The sequence below is a fragment of the Amia ocellicauda genome, chromosome 16 (assembly GCF_036373705.1).
Source record: "Amia ocellicauda isolate fAmiCal2 chromosome 16, fAmiCal2.hap1, whole genome shotgun sequence".
NCBI lineage: Eukaryota > Metazoa > Chordata > Actinopteri > Amiiformes > Amiidae > Amia > Amia ocellicauda.
This window is the reverse complement of record NC_089865.1, coordinates 15,457,160-15,474,953: the sequence shown is the minus strand read 5'-3', so window position 1 is coordinate 15,474,953 and position 17,794 is coordinate 15,457,160. Positions and strand designations below refer to the sequence as shown.

The 17,794-nt window shown below is 36.4% G+C and overlaps 1 protein-coding gene across 1 annotated transcript; it reads right to left on the bottom strand.

Annotated features, from left to right (window-relative positions):
- Positions 1-11,018: 11,018 nt before the first annotated feature.
- On the bottom strand, positions 11,019-17,777 carry LOC136711431 (SAP domain-containing ribonucleoprotein). Its single transcript, XM_066687706.1, has 10 exons — positions 17,575-17,777; positions 16,976-17,069; positions 16,700-16,755; positions 16,316-16,365; positions 16,074-16,125; positions 15,790-15,863; positions 14,022-14,041; positions 13,150-13,172; positions 12,769-12,846; positions 11,019-12,687 (listed from the first exon to the last, which is right to left on the bottom strand). Exons 2-10 carry the CDS (start codon positions 17,043-17,045, stop codon positions 12,634-12,636), a joined length of 477 nt encoding a protein of 158 aa, XP_066543803.1. The 5' UTR covers positions 17,046-17,069; positions 17,575-17,777; the 3' UTR covers positions 11,019-12,633.
- Positions 17,778-17,794: the final 17 nt, after the last annotated feature.

Here is a 17,794-nt window from a genome sequence, read left to right as displayed (position 1 = left end):
CTCAAAAGTAATGACTTGCATTGATAGTTCAGTGGTGAACCCTGATTTTCCCCCAGTAGAGGGCAATCTGAACACTAGTGAGAATCACTTCCTTACTTAAAGTAATTTGGACAACTGCCACTTTCACCAGGTGGCATTTCAACTGCAGTACAAGTTGTGTACATGAATTACAGCTACATTCACAGTATGGTGGTGAGGTCCACAGTACACACCCTTTCCTTGAACTCATACAAAATTAAACGTTACACTCAAAATGCATTATTCCTATAGTAGCCAACAGGTATCTGTCCCAGAAAGGAGATATTTTATAATTTGTCTGCTGATTGAAGGCAAAAGCTCATCCCCATACATCTGATACTCGTTTAAGACGTTAATGCATCTTAAAGCAAGAAAAAAAGCTGAAACATGTTAATTAAATTAGGCTAATCTGTGTGTTGCTGCCTGACAGCTAAACCAGTGTTTCCCAATCCTGTTCTGGGGACTCATTGTCCTATGGATTTGTGATCCAACTACACCATTAATTAATTACCTCAAACCTAAATTGAACTGCTTTACTTGCTTTTTAAAATTAAACCACAAAAAGTTGGAGAGTCTGGGTGCCTTAAATACTTTAATATTTAACCCGACATCGCCAATGGTTTAGTTATGAATAAACTCTGATTAGGTCAATTATAAGTTCAATTAAGGAACTGAGAGAACAAAAACTAGCAAGACATTGGGTTCCCCAGGACCAGGATTGGGAACCACTGAGCTAAACTGTCTTAACCAGGTAGCACTTGAAGTCAATTGAGGGTTAGTTCAAAAACAAAGTAAAATCTGAAGCCCTATTTATATAGTATTTAGAAAACAAAATTAATATTCCTACAAATAATTCCTAATCAACCTGTTTTTTTCTTCATATTTCTTTAAAATGAAATCTGAAAAACAAACAAATGAATACTTCACCAGTTCCCAGCTATATTTTATAAACAAAATCTTATATTTAAGCAATGACAGACATTTGTTTTTCAACCAACATCTCCAGTCTTCCAATTACTTAAAGATGTATTGACTAATTAACAACTCTAACAGCATCAATGAAACAATGAGAAACAGGGGCAACGTGGAAAGACCCAAAATCTGGAAGGCAAAAGATCAGCAGAGCCAACTTAATTTTTGCCACTGTCTGGGAAGACCATTTAGCTTAACTCCATAAGAATCCTGTTGGCTTAGACAACACAGTCAAGTGTTTTTCAGATTCTTATTTGTTTGCAGTACAGACGTCAGGTCAGACCAGCTTCGTGGTTGAATAATGTTGCATCTTGACACTGGGGAGTAGCGGCAGTCTCCGGTGTTCACCAGCTGCCAGTGGATTCCAACTCAACAGGTAAGGAACCAGCCACAAGTGTGTTATAGCAGACAGCAACACTAATTCCTTACCACGGTCATGAGGCCACACTAGACTCCGGGGAATAGGAAAACTACTTACCAGGTTGAGCATCACATCTGGAGCAGAGAACCTGTCTAACACAGAGGAAGCTGGAAGGGACCATTTCATTGAGAGTCGAGAGCCAGCACGAAGAAGACAGCCTGCAGCTGCCAAGTCTGTCAAAGTTGTGTACATACCAATACGTAAAAACAAAGCACCTAATTTGGTACCTTAATGCTCAAATTATGTCCTGAGGTGAAAGACTGGTTACTAAAGGTTATTCTAGCCTTTCACAAGTAGTGAACTTCTAGTTTTACTTCTAGTTACATGTACAAAGCCATTTAAACTGACGCACTCATGTTCAACGTTTGTTTAACCGCACCATAAAATCAACCAGCAAGGATGTTGGTAAAGCAGAACAATGCAAGTCATCAACGAATTCTAAGGATCCTTATATCCTCAAGCTTCAACTCCTGTCCTCTTACTGCACTTAATACGGTTCATATTGTTTCACTTTCTTTTTAAAAGTAATGTTTAACTAGACAAGCAAAATGTAAAAGTGAAAAAAGTATTTCAGACAGCAATTGTATTACTAAGACCCTTTTACACAGGCCTAACTTTCTTTATATGGAGTTTACCACCAACAATAGTAAAAAGTACCACAGATCTACAGTATGCAGTTTTAAATGTAACATCCAAAATTATTTTAAGCTAGTGCTTTAGCAGAATTAACAACAAATGCAAAAATAAGAAGCCTTTTGTCAATATAAACTGACTATTAACTGTCATAAACAGTCCCGGTCTGAGAATGGTTAATGTAGACCTGCAGCTGGTGGAGTGAATTAATCATGCGGTTTGATGAATGAACTGCGGCCATCTACATATTTCCGTGCTTTTTGACGGAGTTGTTTTTTTACTTAGAATTTGTATACATTTCCTAAAGCTGTAGTTTCCCTTTTGAATCCATTATGTGATAAATTACATTGTAAAGCTACTGGAAGTTTGAAAAATATGACACATGTTTTACATATATTTAATGAAAATATATTTCACTGTAACAAGACATCTGCCATCGAACAGGGTTTGGCTCCCCTGTGAGGACCAATGAATCAGTTTTACTGGACATGAGGTTTCTTTTACTGTGCACCTTAGTGAAATTATCTAAAAAAATGACACAAAGAAGCTCCAAGGTAATAAAGCATGTTTGCTCAGAGTGCTGTTGCTGACATAAATTGAAGATGGATGCTTCTCAAAGGAGCCTCTGAAAATCTGCGTCCTGTTTGGACATCCGATAATATCCTGTTTCCCTAATGCAGTAACACAGCCATTATCAAATCTAGGCATGGAAGCATGTCAAAAATTTAAACATGAATTAGAAATATTTCACTATTTCCTGTAATTTGAAACACCATTAAAAGTGGTGAAAACATGAAAAGTTCTCTAAACCTACTAATACATGTTTGTTTCTGCCCTGTATGTACACTAGAAATATTACAAACTATAAACTAATGGTGCAATAACCTATCAATTTTAATTTATGGGAATTCAATATTTTAGATTGTGGAGAAAAAACTAAAATCAGCAAATAAAGGGCAACTTTGCAAACAAAAGTGGCAACCAGTGAAAGGGATGGATTATTTGAAAGTTTAAGGCTACTTAATCCATTGCAAACCAGCACTCACCTTGCTGCCAATTTCAGTTCTAAATCAAATCTCTCCATAGGAAAGGAAACCATGAAATAAGATTAGCGTCAAGTCCATTAATTCAACTCCAGCTCAATACACTCTTCATTTCAATTGCCTCTCTGGACCAATTCATTCTATTCAGATAAAATAGTAGTACTAAAACAAAAGTGTAACACCTGTACTTAACGGTGCTTTCATGGTTTGTAAAGACACTTCTGCATTTTTAAACAAATACCATACGTTTCTGGTGTATCATGCCATACTTGTTCCAATCCACTGTGAACGAGAGTTAATATTCATTGACTTTAGATAGAGAACAAACTCACATGACTATAGGCAATTTACGAATAATAGGAGCAACAAATGATCTTGGCACCTGTTTCTGTCACTGGGTGCATTGCATACATATGTTCTGACTTTGAAGAACACTATTCCAAGTTCCAATTCAAAAACACTTTCAATTCCAATTCATTATCATTTCCACACTTGAATTGGAACTGAACTGAACTGGTATTTTCTGTATAACTATAGCCACAATTGTAATATTTACAGGAATATGAAAGACCTGTCCAACTGATAAAACTAAAAGAATTCCTTAAGTCAATGTAACAGCCTAAACCCATGTGTTCTACTGTAGGACATCTGTTCCAGCATACTGCACAAAAAAAAACTATTTTAATCAAGCTTATTACATGGCTTTTTAATATTTCAGGTGGCTGGGATTCCAGTGCTCAAGTGAAATGACAGACACAGGCAGGTATCAGCAACAAATGAAATTCAAATCTAAAGGGGATCAGTTATCAAAACTGGTTTCTCTGTTGCATCCATTTGAATAGTTTGTATTGGCACCGCAAAGAACACTTTGTACGACATCAGCAAATATTTTCTAGGACTGAGTCACTATATGAATGATTGGTAAAGGTGAGATTTCCTGCAGGGTCTCTTTTCTTTTTTTTGGGTCAGGAATAAATTCAAAACGCATAAGGGTTTTTATGGCCATAAATATTTACGATCTCTATGACTGAAAGTAAGAGATTTATATATTAAAAGTAATAAAGTCTCTCTTAAGAAAATTACATTGTTCAAGAAAATAAAAACATGACATTCCCAAAAAGTATCCATCATTTCAGAGGTTCTGGTCCAGCCCTATCACCAGTATAATTGTGCAAAGTAAAATACATCTGATTACAGTGATTAAAAGCGCGTACTTTACATTTAAATATGAAGAGATGGGCTTTAATTCTTGTATAGATATAATCCTTCAATTGAAAGCTTGTATATTAGAAATAAAAATACCGGTTTATAAATGACCCGTTCTGTTTGTGAGATTAGGTGGTGAAAATAAAAATGCTGGCTTGTCAAAATTGTCAGCCTTGTGCTTCACAGTATTATTTTCACAAAACATTACTTGGGTCATAAATTAGTATGAACATGTCTCTTCAAATATATAAATTGATTTATACTGACTCATGAGTGACATGAGTTCATAGCTATCCATATTCTTGACTGTTTAATGGTCTTTCATTTCTGTCTTTTAGACTGTGCTTTTGAGTAGTAATAACTCTACCGCCTTACAGATAAAGAATACATACATTTCGTTAAACCTAAATCCCACTGCCAATCTTACATTACGCAGTGGGTAAAACAAACTGAACAAAACAAATAGACAAAAAAATCATACTACGTGATATAAGGTGAAGACTGTTTTAGTCAGTTCGTACTGAACAAACTTGACATTTTAAACATCAAGTCATACTATAAATAGGTGCTTTTCAGGAAACTAAAGATAACATTCCACCTAAAGCTTCTCAAGCAGCTCTGTGGGTCTGCATTCATGCGATTTTCAATGTGCCTTTTTAATAGAGTTGAGCTGTCAGGTTCTTAAATATTATTTTTATGCCTAGATAAAGGTAACAAACATTATACAGTATAAATCTAGTGCTAATAAAAATTCCCCAAAGAAAGTGTGTGGACTGAAGTCAATTTATATACCAAGGAACCTGCCAAGTTTTAGCAGTAAAAGGCCCCACACAGTGAATTTAATGCATTAGATTAACATCCAGAGCACAGCACCTCAGTGAATGAAAACTCAGAATATGGAAGAGATTTTCTTTTGTCATGACTTGCCGCTAGCACATGGCTGGCCTGAGTACTAACGGCACTACAAAGCTCTTTATATTGCCTGTGATGACAAAATACCTAGGAGACATCCAGCATGCCGTTTTATGCACCATTTCTCTTAAGCTGAAGTTAAAAGGACATTTTATGACTACTGTGGACTTTTCTTATTGTGCCTCAAAAGGCTTGCTTTTCATACTATGGCAGCATGTATTACTGACTGACATGTAACTCTGCTATTAAAATATTTAAATAGATATATAAAAATATGAGCTCCAACTGTAACTATATACATGAGGGTCCATTAATTCAGCAGCAGCCCATATAATAACCACCTGGTAAAAAGTGCCTGTGTGCAGCTGGCAGTTAGCTGGTCCTACATTCTTCATCCTACAATTAGTGCCAGTGGTCAGGGCCTTCATTAAAATAAGCCTATTGACAGATAGTTGCAGATGGCCGGAGGATGTTTAACATTCTCCAGAGCTTTGCACTCGTAGAACACAGATTGGAAAGCACAGGCAATTTTAAATTAAGTGCCCATTTACAAATTGAATATGGACACTTCCACCGAAAAAAAAAACAGAAACAAAACAAAACACTGCCTTTACAAACTAATAAAATATCAAGGGCCAGATTTTAATCCATTCTTAATTAACAAATTAAACCCCATACACTTTTATTGTGCGATGGTTGCACAGTACATTCCAACACATAGGCAGATTGTGATTGGCTAGAAGAGACACTAAAGTTATTATATTTCTTAGCACACTCCCTTATTTTGGGCGATTTACAATTGTTACAATACATCACATTTTTACATACAATTACTGTTTTATACATCTGGGTTTACACTGGAGCAATCTAAGTACAGTGCCTTGCTCAAGGATTGAACCCACAACCCTCCACTTCAGAGCCCTTCCCCACTCTGCTTTATCATGTTTCTCAATGTTTCTCTAATCTACATTGCAAGAGGCATGAAGAATTTCTAGTTGCAAGCGAAGTCCAATATGCTTTTCAGGTATTCCTGGGATGTTATCTATCCCTACAATGACATCAGAAGGCCCAGACCATGCCAGCTGAACATTGCCCACACAAGTTTTCCACTACTAGCAGCCTCAACAGTAAACACAGCATGTGAAGGATTCTTCAGATGCTTTCTTTTGATTGTTGCCACCTAACCTGCTGCTGCTACATAATTTAGTTTAGACCACATAAACATTTTTATTAGTCCAAAGTACAATCCTGGTGCTGTGGGTTACATGCAGAGCAAGACGGTCTGGTTTTGGTGGATGTCTAACAAACTAGTCTAAAGATTCCCCTGCACATGGGTCAGATGGAAATCGACCATTTCAGAAGAACATGCAATACCATCATGTGACTATTTTACATATACTCTCTTGGCACTCATTTGATGACAGGGTCTTATAATGTTACATGGCCTTTCCTCCACTGCAACGTGAGCATGTGATACAGAGAATGGTGAAAAAGAGCATCAGGACACCCTGGGAGATGATTAGGTTGAATGGACAACAATGGAGGGATTTTTGTACTGCAAAATTAACAGGATATCAAAAGCATGTGCAGCTGTGACTGCTAACAAGGTGTGGGGTATTTTGAGAAATGTTTTCAGTAATAGAAAAGCAAAACTTCCTTGGTTGCAATGTTTATGTTTTTGTTTTCCAGTTAAGATGGTCAGATAACCTTATAATTTGGGCAGCCAGTGTAAAAAGCAGCATTTTGGAGGAAGAGGAAGTCCCAGAGGCTCTTCATTAGCAAGAGACACTTTAAATGAAGTGTCAGAAAAATGGTTAATTGAGACCTAATAAGGGAGTCTGGTTCTGCTTTACCCAAAACCTAATTAATGGTTTTGGTACATATATAGATTGTGTCCAAACACATCCAGAAACAGGCCTGACCCAAGATACAAATAAACTTAACAGCACAAGGAACAGTAACTGAAACCAATAGCTTATGATAATATTATAGTTAGAGCAGTAAAAGGTCACAACGCAGTGTATGTATTAGTTTACACAGTCACAACTGCAACTCAATAGAGTTCCCACATAGCTGCAGGGTTTAAAGTCTAGAAGAGCCTTTCAAAGTTATGCAACAGCAATCATTCAATGATTTAAATGCATATTTTACTTGGACCCTTGTTAAAGATTTCAATTACAGCTCAAGTATACATCTTGCTCCGTTCCAGAAGAGCCAATACAGCAGAAACTGGCAGTATGTGCTGCCTTATGCACAAGGGACATATCAAAGTGATTAGTGGAGATTAACAGATGATCATCTTTGAACATGTGACCAGTCAGCCCAAAAGGTCACTCGGATTTATTTTACCATCTGTCATAAAAAGATTTAGCAGTATTTCTTTTAGATAATATGCACATGTTTTGTTAACCACTTACAAGTCAGGTAAAAATACATCAAATTGAGCAAGTATTGAATTTGCGGGTTTAAAAGTCAGAATTTAAACGCTCCTTCAAATGTCTTTATACATCCCAGTAATATCAAGGATTCTCTTCATCTAAATTATATACCACCAACCATTTTTTGCAAGAGGCAAGAAAACGTCTGGAAAAAGATACATGTATAATAGAAGTTTATGCATAATGTGAAGGCTGCCTTTTTGTAATCTTATATAATATGATTGTGATGACTGAAAAACAAAGCCAAGAGATTCTGGCTGCACAAAACAATGTTTGTGTTTTACTGTGGAATCCACATAAATTATGTAATTTCCATGAATGGCACAATTGCCTTGGGAATAGAAGTCCCAAGAAATATATAATACCGTATATAAAGTTGTACTCTAGTAAACGGGCGTGCTGCTTTCATTTAATTATTTTTAATCTAATTTAATTAAATGAATGCATGTATATATCTTATCAAAAGAATATTTTTTTATGTTATGTATTTAAACATTTTGAAACAACTTCTTTTAACAAGTTCCAGCAAATATTTACGTTGCCATTTCAACTTGAATAGTGCTGTTTGCAGAACAATTGCTTCAGGGTATTTTGCAAGGTTGAAATACACATAAAGTACCAGTCAATGTGTAAATGAAGAGCAAGACCGAACGAGAGAGTGAGCATGTTTACTGCAACACCACACTGGGTACAAGGTGTTTCCCAGAGGCTTAAGTGTGTGCCCATTATGGAGCGGATGTAATCTGAGTGGATGACGTAGCTCCTACTAAGATATCACACAAAGTAGTCCTGTGAGAGCTAGTCATTTCCACATTTCTAAACACTGAGCTGCAGAATGTGAAAAGGTAAACCAAACATCACATATGGATTTTAGTACATTAAGGCTTTAGAAACAATATTTGAATTTCCTTCACTGGGCACTCTCCCTCAACTGCTCTGTCTGAGTGACGTCCTGCACAGAAGAAACATATGCTTAACATTTGTCCTTTAAGACAATGAGACACCAAACATCAACCTTCATACGGAGTCATCAGATGACATGCCTCACATTTAACAAAATGCAAGAGAAAGGACACTAATATATTGCAAATTCTGAATTTTGTTTTCTCAATGCATGGCATCATACCTGACAGACAACTATGGAGTGGGTTAAAAACTTTCAAACACAGTGCTTCAGTTAATAAAGCCATTAATCAGATCGAGGGAAAAATGCCATTAGGCTGCAGCAACGGAAGGTTTGCCTATTCATTCAGAGGTTCATGAATAAACATAGCAGCATAAATAAGAAACACCTGTTAGGAAATCCAAATGTTCCCCGACCTACGTAACTCCCTAAGCAAGTCGGTTTTTGCTTGAGTGGGAAACACTGCTTGATCTTTACGTATCGAACATAAACTGTTTTTAACTCTGACATTTTCATAATGGGGGCCTGTGGGAACATTTGACGTAGCACTAAGTGTATGAGACGTCGTTTTCCAATAGCACGCCTCTAGTTAAGCGTCATAACAGGGATCTAGCTTGGAAAGCGGAGGAAATATGATCAGGGCCTAGCAGAACTGGACATACTGGCAGGTTTCACTGTGCAACTACATTAAGTACCTAATGCTTGTAACCACACACTGGCCTTGACATACTCCTGAATACCAAAACAAAAAACATTTATAAAATACATACACACAAACATATTATTACCTGAACATGTACAAAAGAACACCAATGTAAAAATTTTAAAGACCCCTACATTTTAAGCTGATGCAACAGCTGTGGCAACAGTATACCTCTTTATAGCATGTAACTTTACTCATCCAAGTCATCAAAATAAAAATACATTGATGTGCTATATTCTACCTCTACATGCTATTTTAGGTCTGGTAATGAAAAATACACATGGGCCAGAGCTGAAAATTAGTAGCACCACCAGCTGTTTGTGAATCGGAAACATGGTATAGTGTACAACAGACTGGTCAACAGTGATTTTTTATATGATACATTTTGAGGTTTAGGAGGGAATACCAAGTTTAAAGCCTTTTGGCTGTTTTTCTACTATTTTGTTTTGCCCAACCTTTGAACAGACAAGGATTTAAAGCACAAATTAGTTCCATATTGTCCCATTTATTATGTAGCTCATTGCGTTACACATACAGCATTGAACAAAACTACACACAAAAATAAATAAACAACAACAACGAACAAACATTAACTGGTTAAATTGTAAAATGTAAAACTATAACACTCTCAAAGTAAACAATAATTATGGAAACTGAGTGAACACATTTTCAAAGGTCAGACCATAAGATTTACAAGGTGATATAAATGTCTGACAAGACCAAAATGACAGTCTTACATCCCACTAATTAAACCCCAAAAATAAACTAAGAAAGGTGCTGGTTTTCACTGAGTGGGGTCACTATTGCTTGGTTACCAATGGTCTAAGGATACACAACAGGGTGTGAGTGAGGATTGTCATCAACAATGAAGTTTGGGAAGACAGTCCTAGCATAAGTTCTCACTATCACACAAAATAGTATCACACTTTGTACCAAAACCACAGAGGATGACATGGGGATCTATTCATATCTGAATGCTGATTCCAACCCAAGTTATATCCTCCTTCATATCGATGATGTTCTGTAACACAATGTAGCAACACTTTCAACCTAATGTCTGAAGACTCCATTTTAGTGTCATCGTGACCAGATTAAATGTTGTCAAACACTGCACACCATCACTAAAAGTTCATTAGTAATAATAAACTAAATAATCTAATTAAATCCGGGTAAGATAAAAAAAAAAGAACACAATATGAAAGATATCTCAGTGACTTGGATCTACACCAATAGACCTGTTTTATTGTGGCAGCCAACAGAAGCTGGTGGTAATACCCATTTATTATAATAAATAAATAAAAGGCTATAGCACTAAGAAAATAAATTTAATAAACTGTTCACAGTGAATATTTATAGATTATGATGGAATTATTTTCTTGAGCCCACATATAATTTATTTAAACACTGGTACAAATGTGAAGCAATTTCAGTATGACATCACCTTACTTGCCCCGCGTTTCAGATGCTGCCTCAGCAACAGTGCTTACTCATCCCGATCACCCATCACCCAGGGAAAACTAACACAGCCATACATGGGCTGAAGAGGGCCACTCCAGGGGCTTCTTCTGAAATGCCAACCTCATCTAACTCTCACCACTGCTTACACAAACTAAAATTATTGGCTTGACTGCTAGGCTCCCATCCCCATGCATGGATTTCCCTCTGGCTTCTTTACTCAAGCTTTTTATATTTACAAACCTATGAGGCAAGGTTTCTTACCACACAGATGATTCCCCAGAGCAATCCCAATGAATAAAAATACACCAGAAGTTAAATTTACATTAAAATAACAAAAACAACCTTATTTTAGAACAAAACAGAGAAAGAAGCAACACATTAGACCAATCTCCAATCTTCATGATAAAGATCAAAGTTAGCAGTCCGAAATGTGCAACAGACAATAAACACAAGAGAAGGGCCTGGGTTGGAGGCCTGTTCATTATATCATGGCTCTGCAACAAAATGATCCCAAACACTTAAATATGCTTCCAATATGGCTTAAATGTTTAGTTGTCACCACCCATTCAACACCCAGTGTAATTTCCCTTCCAAAGGCAAAGCTTGCACTTCAAAGCAGGCTGTGCATTGCCAAGGAGATGGAAACAATTACTTTTAATTGTAGCCTCAACCTGTGCAGTGCTCTGCAAGAAGTGCTATGAGAGAGCTAGGCACAGTGCTGTGGGTTTTATGCTTCTGGGCAGTGGAAACAGAGCTTTGTTTTAATGGCAACTGCAGGTTAAATGATGAGAACTAACATGTTTCACACCAATGACAATTAACACTGAACATATGGTTCCTGAGTTTAGTTTAGTGATGGAAAGTAATTGCTAAGTACAAGCTAAAGAGTAAAAGTATGGCCAAGGAGGGTAACTAACCAGGGTAATTAACCTGAATTCAAACATCTGATTTGAGAACTAAATCCACTTCTTGACAATCTGTAAATGTGTCATAAATTCACAGCTTGACACCATGACTAGTGGGAACTATAGTAATTAATAGTCATGGGGTTTGGCATTTAATACAATTGGTGCTTAAAGTGCAAAGATTACACGTTTTATTAAAGAATACAAATATTGGTCTTTGCTGGTAGTGATTCTCAGACCGTACAATAAAACAATCACAAACAAGTCTTAAATTTAAATGTATATATTTTACTAGATATATGTCAGGAAAGATTGCTTAATTAATTGCTGTAAAATGAATCTTTTATGATTCATATAAGATTTATATATTTTTCATTCAGCAGATATGGTATCATATTTACTCAAATTCAATACATATGCATGGAGGGCAAATGTCTTGTGCATCTGGAATCTATTTACAAAGATGCCTTTACTGTGACTTTGCATTTTCTAGAAAACATCAGATCTTAATTTCTTTATATTTACAAGCTTCAGCCACAAGCATTTGATAAATGTTAAAGGTGCAGATTTTCTTGAGTAATGAAATTTACAGCCACACTGAATACAATTTTCTGGTTCACCAGTTTCTGCTGAGAGGTCACTACTTATTTCTCTGTTATTTTAAATCAGAAGTCAGTAAGGTAAGCCAATCTCAAAACAAATCCCCTTGGGAACAGAAGAAGTAAAACAAGAATTACATTTGTTTTTCTAAAGGTTTTATTTTCAAACCCAATTATATTATATGCACTAAGTTCAGAACATGTTTCAGGAAAAAAAAAGTGTAATATTAATCAGCACAAGATATGTATCTTTGAATCATCTGAACATTACATATATTGCTTACACTTCCCCACATAGAAAACATGCTAGACAAACTTGCCTAGACAAACAAAAAAACAAACAAAAACAACTTAAAATCTACTTTTTACAAGTTCATATGAATTTTCTTTTAGGAGTGCTGCAAAATTTATGATGCATAGTTTATGGTTGCTGGCATTTTATTCCAAATCGTTCAGCTCTCATCCTTTTCTTAACCTGGATTAAAAAAAAAAAAGTGATACTTTGTTTCTTTCTACCAATTGTTTGTTATTAAACAAAATAAAACACATTCTTTACCTGATTGTCAAGCTGTGAAGTTGTATTCATCACAACTCCAAACCTTTCCTTTCTTTTCCTTAATTTTTCTTGATGAATCTAAAATGCAAATAACTCGTCACATTTCCAACAAAATGACAGCAGGACTGTTCTTGAGAAAGAAAAAAAATATGCTGAGCTTACACATCATAGTTATAGAGTTTTAGTCATAAAATACATGCATTTTTTATCATCTGACGTGCAAAGTTATATATAATAAATACATCAACTGACATTTAATTCAGCAGGTACAAGATAACTCTGTATAGGTATATTCTTGGAATGCATATACCAATTGTAACTCTTAAAGCTTAGATACAAAACTACTCAATGATTACATATTAAAGAGATAAAGGCACCTACCAGATTTTGTTTCTCTATGCCACCTATAGAAATATAACATTTCTTATAAAAAAAAAATACAATCTCTTACAGATTTCATTGTTCAGATTACAAAACAATTAGAACATAAGATAACTTTCAACTTTGGGCTTTAACAACACTATACATTTGGGCTTTAAGATGGACTTTCAAGGCAGCTGTATAAAGTATTGCTAGACTGTGAATCATAAATTTCTTGCAGTTTTAATTGGTGGGCATTTTAAGGTTCAGGAATGAAAATCCATCAATGGCTGTAAGGGAGATTGAGATTTATGAGACACAACATTGTGGATTTCAATGTTGCTCACCAGAAGGTGGTGGTCAATCAAATAAAGTTGCTGGATGAACATACATGACCATAAAAAATACAAAACAAATTTGTACAGACGATTTATAGCCAGACATCAATTCAGACATTTTACATTTTTAAATAAACTTACACAGGAACTGGACTCTTAAAGAACACATGCAAGAGATTTAGTTTAATTTCCAACCTGATTTTGCCAGATTAATATGCTCATAACTCAAATTTCAGACAGACATATTCAACATGTTTATTTTGGTGAATCATAATAAGTTAAGACCATACATGCATTCTTATTCAATCATTCCTCTATCATCTTTAAACATTTCCAAATACTTTTTTTACTGTGTGAGTCATGGGAAGACCACAAGCAATTTACCTGACATTTTAAACTGTAAAATTATAATTGCAATGGCATCTTCATCTCCTCCTCATTACAGTATACAGTATCTCACAAAACCATGCATTGCTTAGAGACAGCATTGTGCTGAATATCAATAGTAAAATTTAATTTTGAAACAAAAGCGATCATATACTGGTATATACTTACTATATACTGGTATCCCAAATCTGAGAAAAAAATAAAAAGTAAATAAGGCATGCAGTCACAAGTGTAAGGTTTCAGTGAACTATATAAAGAAATTATAATACAATGCACAAAAAATACAATTTGAGAAGAAAATAACATTCGCTTTATTCAACAGAATGCAATGCTATTTCTCACATTCATGTTAAAGACACAGTATGCAGGTACAGGTTGGTGCCTGCAATATTTAGTTGCTAGTTCCTCTACAGTACTACACTCACCTAAAGGATTATTAGGAACACCTGTTCAATTTCTCATTAATGCAATTATCTAACCAACCAATCACATGGCAGTTGCTTCAATGCATTTAGGGGTGTGGTCCTGGTCAAGACAATCTCCTGAACTCCAAACTGAATGTCTGAATGGGAAAGAAAGGTGATTTAAGCAATTTTGAGCGTGGCATGGTTGTTGGTGCCAGATGGGCCGGTCTGAGTATTTCACAATCTGCTCTGTTACTGGGATTTTCACGCACAACCATTTCTAGGGTTTACAAAGAATGGTGTGAAAAGGGAAAAACATCCAGTATGCGGCAGTCCTGTGGGCGAAAATGCCTTGTTGATGCTAGAGGTCAGAGGAGAATGGGCCGACTGATTCAAGCTGATAGAAGAGCAACTTTGACTGAAATAACCACTCGTTACAACCGAGGTATGCAGCAAAGCATTTGTGAAGCCACAACACGTACAACCTTGAGGCGGATGGGCTACAACAGCAGAAGACCCCACCGGGTACCACTCATCTCCACTACAAATAGGAAAAAGAGGCTACAATTTGCACAAGCTCACCAAAATTGGACAGTTGAAGACTGGAAAAATGTTGCCTGGTCTGATGAGTCTCGATTTCTGTCGAGACATTCAGATGGTAGAGTCAGAATTTGGCGTGAACAGAATGAGAACATGGATCCATCATGCCTTGTTACCACTGTGCAGGCTGGTGGTGGTGGTGTAATGGTGTGGGGGATGTTTTCTTGGCACACTTTAGGCCCCTTAGTGCCAATTGGGCATCGTTTAAATGCCACGGCCTACCTGAGCATTGTTTCTGACCATGTCCATCCCTTTATGACCACCATGTACCCATCCTCTGATGGCTACTTCCAGCAGGATAATGCACCATGTCACAAAGGTCGAATCATTTCAAATTGGTTTCTTGAACATGACAATGAGTTCACTGTACTAAACTGGCCCCCACAGTCACCAGATCTCAACCCAATAGAGCATCTTTGGGATGTGGTGGAACGGGAGCTTCGTGCCCTGGATGTGCATCCCACAAATCTCCATCAACTGCAAGATGCTATCCTATCAATATGGGCCAACATTTCTAAAGAATGCTTTCAGCACCTTGTTGAATCAATGCCACGTAGAATTAAGGCAGTTCTGAAGGCGAAAGGGGGTCAAACACAGTATTAGTATGGTGTTCCTAATAATCCTTTAGGTGAGTGTATAATAGTACTTTACCATTGTTACTTACAAGTTATTAATAGTCTTCCTACTTAGCTAAAGTATCAGCTGCACAACATCATCCAATAAGCATCTCGACTATAATACTTCACCACCTTCCACCCTTTTGAATAGTCCAAATCCATTTGAATAGTTCAATAATGCAGCTGAACTTCAGTTAAGAAATGTATATAGTTGATGCACAATGCAAATATAATTATTACGCTTCACATATATTACCTGCTTTAGACATATGAAGTGAATAAAAAGTCTATATAGGCCTAATTAAGCAGCAATACCTCAGAGCTCTTGCTTCTTTCTTTGCCTGTTCACTGACCGCCTCACCAAATCTCTCCATTCGCTTCTGCATACGCTGTTCAAAGAAAGAAGCCATGCAAGTTTATTTTAACAAACCTTGCAAATACACTTTACATGGTCTCTGGATGGACAGACTGCTTGAGGAATTGCAGGAGTTGTGCACTAAAGAATGTAGTGTAATTATAATTACTTACACACTATCCCATCAAACATTTAAAAGATCAAGTAGCTCAAATAAAATGCATGTGCCAGGCAATCAACTCACCTCTTGTGGTGGCATAGCAGCAAACGTTTTGAAGGAGACCATGTGGGAATGTCTGTAAAAGCAAACAATCACTATGCACACTTCTACAGTTAATTTACAAATACATAAACACCTACCCACCTATTATGGACACACAAAGTTCAGTTTACACACACATATCTTAAACAATGTAAGTAATCCTGATGATGTCTACATTTTAATTATCATCAGAACAGATTCTGTATCAGAGCATACAGACTTACACGTCTCCTTTAAAACCTGCTTCATCTTCATCTAGGGCTATTTCTTCTTCCTTTGTTGAAATAAAATAAAACATCAGCCCATTCGGTTTCCGTGATAAAATGTGATAAAACACTGTTGATAACAAATGTAATGTGTCTTGCTTTCTTGGGTGCATTGATGAACTATTCACACTCACAGGACCAACAACTGGCATTAGGAAGTATAGGGGACACTAACACTTTCATAGAAAACCAAAAGTTACTTACAATTTTCACTGGCACACAGCAAAATCAATGTGCTTTATTGTAAAGAAAGACCAGGTAGGCGATTCAGAAAGGAAAAACATTTGCATCATGGTGCACCAAGACGAGAAAAAGTAAGAATTGGACAAATGCACTGCTTACCATATAGCTTTCATCAAGGGACTCATTTTCCGGATCATCATATGTACTTTCTACATCTAATTTACACACAAAAACGGATGAGTTGATACAATTTTCCAATAATAACACTGTAATATAAACTCACACGTTAGCAAGCGGTTTGCATTGCTTTTAAATAAAACGTTACAAAACGGCCCTCCCCAAGGCCTTTCCATTTCCTAAAATACATATTTAAAAGACAGCAAATCAATGCAACAGGTTATAAATATGAACACAATGTTTTATATTTAAACTCACCAAGATTCTCCACAGAGAGCAAAACGTCCATGTTAATTTCCACTGTATTCCTTCGATGCTGTTTTTGCATAGTCGAGTATTTGTTGTGGTTCAACTGTGTAGACAGTACATCATTACTACAAACGCTTTAAAAAACATCGTTTTATTTTACTTACGGCCTAAAAAAGGCCACGCATTTAGTTTGAGCGTTATTTGCCGGTTTACAAAACTGAGCAATTTACATAAATCAATTAGCATGGAGCTCTACGTGGAAAGTATTACGTTAATAAGTTTGCCTTATTATGGGCTGTACATTTTGTATGCCATTGCGTAGTTTTAAACGTAGATTATTTGCTTGCCCTTTTTTCCTATTCAAATGAATAAACAACAGTGAGCAATGGGCAGTGGTGCACATATACACAAGTTATTTCATTCGATCCGTAAGCAGGTCAACCGAGTTTCCATTCAATTGCTCAGTTGGCTTGTAGGGCTCAGATGCAGTATTATGCAACCAGAGAAGAAAACGTTCAAAATATGTCAAATTAACTGTTACGTCGTTTGAAAAAACTTTCCGTTTGTGCCAAATAACTTCCTATACAAAACACACGTCCTATACACACCTGATGCAAACGTGTGCGTAACCACGCTCAGCGCGCTAAACCCGTCTGCGCAGGCGCACTGTGCGGCAAAGTGGCATTTCAGCCTTCCATTAATACCAGTATTTTAAGTGAAAATGTTAGTTAAATGCACAACTTTACACGCCACATAGACGAAAGCAATCGTATCGTTTTTACAGATGAATTTGTATATTTGAAAAGGGCTTTCGATCACCACAGCCTA

Coding starts and splice junctions, on each gene's coding strand:
- LOC136711431 (XM_066687706.1), bottom strand. CDS start 17,045: ATGCAAAAACAGCATCGAAGGAATACAGTGGAAATTAACATGGACGTT. Junction 13,173..14,021: donor ATTTGGGATACCAGTATATA/GTAAGTATATAC, acceptor ATATTTCTATAG/GTGGCATAGAGAAACAAAAT. Junction 12,847..13,149: donor GCATAGAGAAACAAAATCTG/GTAGGTGCCTTT, acceptor TTTGCATTTTAG/ATTCATCAAGAAAAATTAAG.